This window comes from Molossus molossus, unplaced genomic scaffold (assembly GCF_014108415.1).
Source record: "Molossus molossus isolate mMolMol1 unplaced genomic scaffold, mMolMol1.p scaffold_m16_p_6, whole genome shotgun sequence".
NCBI classification, from domain to species: Eukaryota; Metazoa; Chordata; class Mammalia; order Chiroptera; family Molossidae; genus Molossus; species Molossus molossus.
Genome location: NW_023425399.1, coordinates 24,078,565 through 24,089,454, shown reverse-complemented (window position 1 = coordinate 24,089,454; position 10,890 = coordinate 24,078,565). Strand labels below are relative to the sequence as shown.

The 10,890-nt window shown below is 53.6% G+C and overlaps 1 protein-coding gene across 1 annotated transcript; it reads right to left on the bottom strand.

The window, feature by feature from the left end:
- Positions 1 to 3,574: 3,574 nt before the first annotated feature.
- Positions 3,575 to 5,605, bottom strand: SOX12 (SRY-box transcription factor 12). Its single transcript, XM_036245392.1, has one exon. The coding sequence runs from the start codon at positions 5,240 to 5,242 to the stop codon at positions 4,289 to 4,291; it is 954 nt and encodes a 317-aa protein (XP_036101285.1). The 5' UTR covers positions 5,243 to 5,605; the 3' UTR covers positions 3,575 to 4,288.
- Positions 5,606 to 10,890: the final 5,285 nt, after the last annotated feature.

The following is a 10,890-nucleotide window of genomic DNA, read 5'->3' as shown; positions in this document are numbered from 1 at the left end:
AGGGAACCCAGCTAACTGGCCTCCTGTGAAATAATAAACAAATGTTTTAAGCTTCTAAGTTTCTGGCAACTTGTTATGCCGCAATATATAACCAACACATCAGCGTGTGTCTTTAAAGTGTTAGAACCAAGATGGCTCAACCCAGGCAAGGGACCTGACATTGAGTCAATGACTGCTTGAATACAGTGAGATTGGAAAGGGACACACCCCCAACCCCCAACCCCTCCTACTCCTTTTAGCCACTAGGCGTCCCCAGAGTCCACATAAGCAGATCTTTCCACCTTTCTCAGGTCAGAATCCATTTCCTTATGAAATGGAAGGAACCACATAATAAATGGTCCCTCCTGTTCCACCTCCTCCACTACACATATGAGGAAACTAAGGCTTGCAAAGCGAGAGTCTGGCCTAGAGTTGCCCAGCTCTCTAACACTGTCGACTTTTCAACAGCCAGGCATTTTACCCTCCCCCTCCCCCTGGGGATTCTGAAGGGCAGAGAGACTGATGACCACCCTTTCTCAGCTTTGACCAGGGGAGGGACTGTGAATGACAATGACATCAGCGAAGGGCTCTGGAGTGCCTTGTGGGCTGAAGCTTGAGTGTCTATGTGATGATCACTGGAAAGGGTACAACCCTGAGGTTGGGACAGCTTTGGTGGTGAAGAGAAGAGTCTTCTCCTGACATCAACTCCTGGGGGTGGGGGTGGGGGCATCAGGGGTGCTGGGGCCAGGGTTGCTGAGCCAGTGACCCTTTTGCACCCTCCACTGTAGACTGGCTTTTCCAGAAACAGACACAGAAACTGAGTTTGGGGTGCAAAATATTTATTAAGGATAAACACCTGTGGAAAAAAAAGGGGGAGGAGGCAGGATTGGGTATAGGAAGTCAAGAGGGCTCCAGGCCTGGCAAAGCCTCCCCTATCCTAGAGGGGCCCTCGGTGAGTATGGGGGGAGGGGCAGTGCAAGTCCTGCCTGCCAGTGCCTGTCTCACACTGAACTAAAACTGCCAGGCAGTCGTACCTGATCTCAGACACAAGATACAGGCTGCCCTGGGTGAGTGGCTCTCTGCAACTGGAGCACACCTTCAAAGAGCTGACAGAGGCTGTCCACTGACCATTCTTCCTACAGCTGGAAAAGTACTTCCTCGAAGGGGGTTCTGGGTCTTCTACACCTCAACTTTTTCTTATACAATTCTTGGGGGGGGGGCACCTTGCTTCCAATCAGAGGCTGAGAAGCCATCACTGTAATTTCTGCACTGCCCCAGGCCACCTTTCTGTACACACCCAGCCTTCCCAAACCTGCTCTAGCCCCCTTTTAAATTGTCCATCGGTATCCCAGTCCCCAAATACCCTCTCTGAATGAGGTCTGCACACTTGGCCTTGGTTCTCACTGGGGAAACAGGCTTTGTCCAACCTTAGGAATTCACAGGATCTGGTAGAGGAAGAATTAGGGTGAGAGGGTGTCAGGGGAAAAAAAGAATTTTGAAAAGCCTTGGTCTGTTTCCAAAACACACTGGTGAGAATCTCAAGGGCAGGGATCCTTGTTGCTTGCTGCTTTTCTTTACTCATTCAATAAATCTATACTTTGGGCCAATTATGTGCCAGGCACTGGGACCAACCCCACCACTCCAGGCCCAGAGCCAACAGTCTTACACCATCTGTAGTTTCAAACAGGCAGCACCCTGAGGTAACACAGAGACAGACCCAAGACCTGGAACCCTGTCTCTGACCCTGTTTCCTCAATCTGGACAACGTAAATACCATTATGAAGCACCATGTTAAATGCTTCTCGCCCCAAACTTCATTTCACCCTATGAAGCAGGTACTACCATCATCCCCATGTCACACATATGGAAAGAGTCAGGGTGAAGTGAACTTGCTCAAGGTCACACAGGTAATGGAGCTAGGCTTTGAGCCCAATGTGGCCCCAACACTGCTTCTTCATCCTCATTAAGACCAGGGTCAAATTGGCCGCCCTGGACTGGGTGTGCCTCACACATTTCATTTGGTCCACAAAGATCTACAAATGTTTGAGTCAGCTTTCATTATGAAATTGAGATGATCATAGAAACATCCACTTTCTCTTGGAAAATCTAGCCACTGGGCCACTGTGGGCTGCAATCCCACAGGGTCACAACTGATAGGAGGTGAGCAGTTGCCCCCTCTCCCCCTTGAAGTGGGTCATGAAGCCAGTGTTCACCCAGACTCTCATTCATTTATGTTACCTGCCTGGCTCCTGCAGGAAGAAGTTTGCCATCCTTAATGTAAACCAGGGAGTCCTGAGAGAGGGAGACAGAGACCTGGAGGGGCCGGGTGCCTTGCCCTGGAACCCCCAGCTCTTCCTGTATGGTGCTAAATCAAAAGCTCTGGCAATCAGTTTGGGAAGGATTGAGGAAAGGCACAGACATGTAAACCACAGGGCGAGGTAGGGGCAAATACACTTTATTCAGTCCTGGCATCAGACTGGCGGAAGTCCTGCTGTGGGTGCCAGTGCCCCAGTTGGGAGGGATCCCTCCCCTCAGCTACTAGACTAGTTCTCCAAGACCACAGACAATGACATCTCTTCACTCACATGACGTTTTCTGTTTGTTTTTTTCATTGTCTTTTTTGTTGTTGTTTTACTTAAAAAAGAGAGAGAGAGAAAGAGAGAGAGAGAAAGAGAGAGCGCGAGAAAGGCCCAGAGCCGGAGCACCAAGCGTAAAGGAGGCAGCTGGTGGCTTTGTCAGCGACGGGAACGCGTGGGGCAGAGACCAGCAGAGACCCTGGGCAGGGGTCCCGGAGGACTCTGGGACCGTTTGTTCCTGAGATTTGTGTGTGTGAATGAGAGTGTGTGCGCACCCATCAGGGTGAACACACGCCGGTGAGATACAGGTAGTGAGGGCAAGGGGGGTGGGGGGAGGCCGGAGGGACGGGATTGAGTCGAGAATTGGAGTAAGAGGGGTAATATGGGGGGGGCAGGGCCCCGAAGGCACCCCGAACTGGACACAACTTCCTCCTACAGCAGCACTATCCCTATTTTTCACATGGAAAAAATGAGGTGCACAGGGCACACCTCCACTGCTCTGACCGCCCTTCAGTCCCACTGGTCCAGTCGATGGTCTCGCAAGTCAGCTGCTTAAAAACGAGGCTCTTCTTTAAAACGAGGCTCTTCTTGCCACTCCATCTGCTATCATGCCTCAGTCTCAACCCCATAGTAGCAATATGCCTCAGTTTCTTCCACTGAATACTATCACTGTGGGTACAGAAGAAGCCCAGGCTGGGAGTGTGCCCTGGAGTGACAGGGCACTTCCAGAGGAGGGGGGAAAGCAGCAGGGACCCTGTCCCCAAATAGACTGGTATGTATCTTGGTTCTCAGTTTTCATGGGCAGCCCCTTCCTCTCGTGAACTTCCAGAGAAAAGACCCTACCCCCAATTCCCAGGTGGGGGAATGAAAGAGAGGTTTCTGGTGACCAAGATAGGCTGTAGAGGCATTCAAGCAGTCGGTGTGTGTGGGGGGGAGGGGGTTGCATGTGTGTCTGGGTGACACCGTAAGCGAAAGGGGGGTTATGCCACTTGGGACAGTTCCAAGCTCCAAACCAACCCTTTCGGACCAGCTAGACCCTTTCTCCCCCTCTGAGTGTCCCTCCCATTAAGGCAGTGACACCCTGTCAGGTTGAAAGGAAGCCGCAGCTCCCGGATCAAAATATTTCTCAGGGTAGCTCTATAACCAACCCGCTTCTCCCCGGAGCAAGCCAGGGGGACCAGCCCCCTCCTCCTAATAAGCATTAAGCATGCGCGAGAAGGGGGCGGCTCCCAGTGCTCCCGGAGTAACAGGAGCGCGCCCCTCCCCCCGCCTTGGGAGGGGAGGAGCCGGGGAGGAGCGCGCAGGGCAGCTGGGCCCCAGCGCCCCCTTAAACAAGAGAGGAGGCGGGATAAATGAAGGCGGAGGGATCCTGGAGCAAGGGCAGGGGCGTGTCCTCCGGCCTCGAGGAGGGGCAAGTGCATAGTGGGGGAGGGGCACAGGTCTGTAGGAAAGGACGGGAGGTGTATCGGAGGGGGGCTGACTGCTGGTGGCTGTGCAGGAGGGGGCAGGACGGGGAGGGGCTTGGATGTCAGGGAAAGGGTGGGGGTTGGGAGGTCTTGGGGTGTGTCTGCGGGGGAGGGGCATGTCTGGATTCAAGGGGGATGGGCACGTCTAGGAGGGGGGAGGCTGCGTGGGAGATGGGGTGCCAGCCTCGGCCTCCGAGGGGCCCCAATACCTGATTCCTGTATGTAAACAGCTGATTTGGGGGCTTGCGCGCCCCGCTGACGGTGGGCTCAGTAGGTGAAAACCAGGTCGGCGATGCTAGACGGGCGCCAGTCCCCCGCGATCATCTCGGTAACCTCGGGGGTGCAGTAGTCCGGGAACTCGAAGTGCGACGTGCCCGAGGGAGGCTGCAGGTCCGGGTCGCGGTCCAGGGCGCTGCAGTCCAGGCCGGCTGGGCCCGGGGGCAGTCTGGACAGAAAGCCCAGCGGTTCCTCTCCCGATGCCACCGTCTCCTCTTCACCTTCCTCCGCTGCCGCCACCTCCTCCTCCTCTTCCTCAGGTTCCTCATCCTCCGACGGAGTCGGAGAGGCGGTAGTGACAGCCGCCCCCTCGCCCGACGGCCCCTGGGCGCGCTCCGCTGGTCCCCGGGCAGCCCGCCCCGCCGGGACCATCTTCCACAGCTCCCGCCCAGGGGTCTCGACCAGGCGCACTTCTAGCAGCTCCTCGTCGTCGTCCTCATCGTCGTCCTCGGGCGCCGCTGCGCCGCCCCCCAAAGGCCCTCCCGCCGCTCGGCGGCTCCCGCGGCCAGGCAGCTGCGGCCCGGGCTTGAGCCGGCTGCCACCGCCGCCACCGCCACCGCCGCCGGGGGGGCGGGGCCGCGCCTTGGCTGGCGCCCCCTTGCTCTTTTTGCGCGGCCGGTACTTGTAGTCCGGGTAATCCGCCATGTGCTTGAGGCGCAGCCGCTCCGCCTCCCGCACGAACGGGATCTTCTCCGAGTCCTGCAGCAGCTGCCAGCGGCGGCCCAGGCGCTTGGAGATCTCGGCGTTGTGCATGTCGGGCCACTGGTCCATGATCTTCCGCCGTTCGTGCTGTGACCACACCATGAACGCATTCATCGGTCTCTTAATGTGGCCGCTCGGGGTCTTGCACCAGCCGGGTTCACGTGCCCCTTCCTCGGCCGGCCCGGGCCCCGGGGGCGGCGGCCCGCCGTCCCGCTTGGCCCGCGTGCCCCGCTGCTGCACCATCGCGCCTGGGCCCGGGGCCGCTAGACGCCGCCGGGGGCCGTCCGCATCCTCCGCGGCTGGGGGTGGGGGAGGAGGCAGCAGCGACCGAGGGGCGGCCCCGCCCCACAGCTCGGCCCGGCCCCCGAGAGCTGGGGAGCGAGGAGCTGCGCGCTCGGGCCCAACGGACGGCGGGGGGAGAAGGTCAGTGGCTCCGTCTCAGGCGGGCTCGGCGCGCCCCCGCCACCTCCCGCAAGTTGCCCCCCGCTGCACGCTACACATTGTTTTGCGGGGCGGAGGAATCGTATCCCTCGGGCCCCCGCAGGCTCTCCTAGCAGCCTCCTGCTCAGCCGCGGCCCGCGCGCGCCGCTCCTCGCCCCGCCGCCTTCCAGTGTCTTTCTCCCCGCGCGGTCCCGCCGGCGCGCGCACCACCCCTCCCCCACGCCGTCTGCGGGCCGCTGCGGCGCGCGCGGGGCCGCCCCGTGTAAACACCGAGGTGCCCGCTTGGGCTGCGGCCGGACCACGCCTCGCGCTCCGGCGACGCGTCACCCGTTGCTGGGCAGAGAACCTGGTATTTGCATCTCCCAATCGCTGGCTGGCGGGGCGGGGCGGGGCTGGGCGGTCTCGAGTCTGGGACTGGGGGTGTCGGATGAGATCGGTTTCTTTTCTTAGGTTGAGGACGGGAGAGGGTGGGGGGAGGATGGGGGTGGGGAGGGGGCACCGACTGTGCTTCCCATCTGGTTCCGAAAGCTTGTCCCCGCCCCGCCTTGCTTTTGAAATTTTAGCTTATTCGGTGACACCTGCCGCCAGGTAGGACCTCCGCCCCTTCCTCTTTCCGAGCATCTTTTTAGGGACTCAGGCTCAGGAAAGCTCCTTAAGGGGACGGACTCATCGTGTCACAGATGTAGTCCCTGCCTAGGACAGACAGGATCCAGCCACATAGCGGCTCAACAAATGCTTTTGTACCCAATGAACCCTTTCATAGTTCTTATCTCTTCGAGGCGCCCGTAAATCCTGAGAAAGAAGGGAATATTATGCTCACACTCAATGTACGAAACACCAAGGATGTGTGGACTAGGGCTCGAAACCTAGGCTCGCGGCCCCAGCTCTCTCTTTTCCCTGCTCAGTGTCCAAGGGCCCGGGGCACCTCGCTTACTAGCCAAGTCCTGAGCAGGGCGGACTTCCCACTTTTCACAGTCCTCGAGCGATGTTCGAGGATGTGTGGGTGCCCCATAATCAGGTCCTATTATACAGCAAAGCCTGTGTGCTGCGGGACTAGGGTGCGACGCCCCTCTCGGGTCCGGGCTAGCGTGCGCGGGCACGGGGGCGGAGCCAGGCGAAGGGGCGTGTCGGCGACGCATGCTCAAGGCGCGTGGCGGGGAGGGGCTGCGCGTTCCCCGCTCGCCACGTGTGATCCCGCACGGGCACTGCGGGGTGTGTGCTAACCCCGGGGGAGGTCACCTTCACGGCGACCCGGACCTGGGCGATGAGAGAGGGGGAGCTGGGGCCTAGACCCTCGGAATCAGTTGCTGGAAGGGGTCGGAATTAGGGGCTGTAAAATGGCATTCTGCTGGAGCATAGTGGGTGGGCACCGTCCGGGGCGGAGGGAACTTGTCTCTGGCGGCAGACCTCACCCTCCACTTGGCGGGTTGGGGCTGAGAGCGCAGTCTGTGGGTGTGGGGCGTGGAGGAGGGGTTGAGGTGAGGCACCGCAGAAGCGGGGGGCGGGGTGATGCTCCGGTGCCCTGGAGGGAAATTGGAGCGTCGCGGGCGGGAGGGGGTGATTCTTAAAGACACAGGGCACTCAGAAGAAGGTCCTGCTCGCTACTAAATCCTTCCTCTGCTCACTGGACGCTGAGATCCAGCTATTCCTGAGTTTGAACATTCACAACGGCAGCCTGGCTGGTCAAATGTTCCATCGAGTCAGAATTACTGTATTCGTATCCCAGTACCTCCTTTGCTTATCTTAAAATGGGGAAAAAGCAGTTTCTCTTTCATATGGTTGTTTTTTACAAATTCAGTGGTATAAGGGATGTAAACACATCCCTGACGTCTAGTAAAGATATCAAAGAGTGATCATGGGAAAAATAAAAGCTTTTAAAAATTTTCTAACACTTCAACTTTTTGCATTTAATAATTCGTTTTATTTCAAATGACATATGGACACGCCATCTTTTAAATGCTCAGGGCCTCTCAAAGGTCTTACTCTGGCCCTGTAGCTGCTGCTATTATTATCATTATAGTTTATGCCTGCTGGCCTCCTGGATGTTACTCAAAGACACAAGGCTTGGGCCCAGTGTATGGCCTTTGTACACGCTGTCCCCTCTGCCTGGAAAACTGCACCCCCATTCCCCACATGGCTGGCTCATCTCATTCTAGCCTCAGCTCAGATGGACTGTCCAGAGAGGCTACCCTGACCACTCTCTGCTGTTGCTTACCTGTCACTAAACATCTCAGGTGCACAGAATTTCTCGTCTGTGACACATTTTCATCATTGTCCATGACTGGCTCACTTTATGTTCGTATGTATTTATATAAGAAATAACAGTGAAATCGGCAACCTAATACAAGAACTGAAAATTTGATAACCTAGCTTCCCTATGAACTTGCGTATTCCATCCCCTGCCTTCCTTCACCTCATGTAATTCATGTCTATCTTGAATCTTCCCTTACATTTAAAAAATACTTAACAGCTTTATTGAGATATAATTCACATACCATACTATTTATTAATTTACAGTGTACAATTCAGTACTATTTTCACAGAGTTGTGCAGCCATCACTGCAATCACTTAGAATATTTTCATCATTCCCAAAAGAAACTCTATACTCACCTTTGTTCTAACCCCCAGCTCTAAGGCAAACATTCATCTTTCTGACTCGGTGGATTTGCTGCACCATTTTACATTCCAACCAGCAGTGTATGAGGATTCCAGTTTCTCTTTTCTATTCTTTTAAAAATGTTTCTCTTGCCCTGGCCGGTTTGGCTCAGCAGTTAGAGCGTCGGCCCCAAATCAGAGAGTCCCAGGTTCGGTTCCCACTAAAAGCGCTTACCTCGGTTGCAGTTTGTTCCCGGTTCCAGTTGGGGTCCTGTGGGTGGCAACCACTCATCATGTCGATGTATCTCTGTTATGTCGATGTTTCTCTCTTCATCCTTCTCTCCTTCCTGCTCTATCTTAAAATAAGTGCAAAAAAAAAAAAAAAAAATGTCCCCAGATGAGGGGAAAAAAAATGTTTTTCTTAAAAATATATTCTCTTTAGCTTTATTAACGTATTATGTGCTGCCCTGGCCAGTTTGACTCAGCGGTTAGAGCGTCGGCCTGCGGTCCAGAGAGACCCGGGTTCGGTTCCCGCTAAGGGCACGTACTTCGGTTGCAGTTTGTCTCCGGCCCTGGTTGGTCGTGCGGGTGGCAGCCACTCGATGTGTCCCTTCACGTCGATGTTTCTCACTCTCTCTCCCTTCCTCTCTCTCCCTCCCATTCTATCTGCACAAAAAATGGAAAAATATCCTCGGGTGAGGATAAAAAAATAAAATAAAAAAAATAAAGTATTATGTGCTCTATGTAATATTCTGGTATTTACTTTCTCACTCAATATTATAATGCTAAAATTCATCTAAATTATTGCACCTGTATGGAGTACATTCACATTCTACTGTGGGAATATGCACAATTTTTCTACCTATTCTCCCATCTATAGACATCTGAATTATTGCCAGATTTTTGCTTTTATGAAGAGTGTTACTGTTAACAATCCTAGATGTGTCCCTGGTGTTCAAGGGCAGGAAGGTCTCCCAAGTATCTCATGGAAAGTGTGATTGCACATCTGAAGACATATGATGGCTAACTTTTTTTTTTTAGAGAGAGGAATGGAGAGGTAGAGAGAGATAGAGACATTGATGGGAGAGAACGTCAATTGGCCGCCTTCTACCCATGCCCGGCACTGGGGATTGGGCCCACAACCTGGGCATGTGCCCTGACCAGGAATCAAACTGGAGACCTCTTGGTGCATGGGTCCACACTCAACCACTGAGCCACACCGGCCAGGCTGATTGCTAACTTTTACAAGGTAATGCCAAACTTCCAAGTTATACCAATTTACTTTTTCACCAACAACATACACGTCCTGTCCCTAGTTTGGTATTATCAGGTGTCCTCATTTTGGTTGCATTGTTCTTTTTTTTTTTTTTTTAATCCTCAACCGAGGACATTTTTCCATTTTTTGTTCAGGTAGAGTGGGAGGGAGAGAGAGGAACAGAGAGAGAGAAACATCGATGTGAAAGGGACATATCGAGTGGTTGCCACCCGCACAACCGACCAGGGCCGGGGACACACTGCAACCGAGGTACATGCCCTTAGCGGGAACCGAACCCGGGTCTCTCAGGACCGCAGGCCGACGCTCTAACCGCTGAGCCAAACCGGCCAGGGCTGCATTGTTCTTTTTCACCACTCTTCCTCGTTTCTTCATTGTACCTACCACATCTTCAATTATTTTATTTGTTCACTTGTTTTTCGATGTCTCACACTCTACTCTAAAAGGCAGAGATTTTTGTCTTTGTTTACTGCTTTATTCCTAGGAGATTGCCTGACACACAGTAGGTGCTCAATAAATATTTGTTAAACGAATCAAAGTCAATGCTCTATGATGAGTATATTCAAATTCCTATGGAAGCCCAGAAAAGGAAGTAAAGTTTTGGAAAACCAAATCCAAAACTTCTGTTTGCCACTGCAATGTGGTAGTTATTAGTACATGCAGACTACCCTAAGTCCTTTCAGATGGGTGCCTTGGAGTCTAAACCTTAAAGGCCACAGGAATTCAAGGTTGGGCTCACCCTTGAGCTGTTCAATCCAGACTGCAGCCGGTAGGTGGTGAGGTTTTTGGAGAGACGCTGACCATCACTACCCCACCAGTTCAGGCCACCATCATCTCTCATCTGGGTACCTGCTCAGCCTGTTTTCTGTTGCCTGCATTTACCAGGTCTCCTTCCATTCCACTCTCCTCCATGAATCCAGAGTGATGGGATTTTCCAGTCACAGATCTGATTGTCTCTTCGCTTCTTAACATCCTTCAATGGTTTCCCCATTACTCTCAAGATCAACAATAAACTCACCTGGCCCACCAGACTAAAGTTGGTCTGACCCCTGCTCACCCATCTGACCTCCTCTCCCACTTTCTCTGTTTTGAGCCAGCTTCCAGTCAGTAAGGCCTGCTGAGTTCCTACAGAGGGTGTTGTGAAATCCCTTCTCCCCCCTTTCCAGCACCTCCACCTTTGTTGGCTTCCTTATAGCTCTCTAATTTCATGTTCCTTTTCTTCAGTGCACCAGCAGCCTACCTGGCTCATTTGTCACTCGGAACAGATAATTTTTAAACACCTACCTCCTCTAAATGACATTATATTCAATAACAGTCATGAAATACAGTGAATAATACTAACGATAATGGCGAGAAAAAAAAATGCAGACAGTGAAAATATTCTTTTATTGAACTTTGTGTATGTAATAGTAAAAATAAATAGTACAGAACAAAAAAGGAAAAGAGCCCTGGTTGTTTTGGCTCAGCAGTTAGAGAGTCTGCCCATGGACTGAAGGGTCTCGGGTTCGATTCCTGGTCAAGGGCATGTGCCTGGGTTACAGGTTCTATCCCAGGTCCTGGTCAGGGTCATGTGGGAGGCAA

Coding starts and splice junctions, on each gene's coding strand:
- SOX12 (XM_036245392.1), bottom strand. CDS start 5,242: ATGGTGCAGCAGCGGGGCACGCGGGCCAAGCGGGACGGCGGGCCGCCG.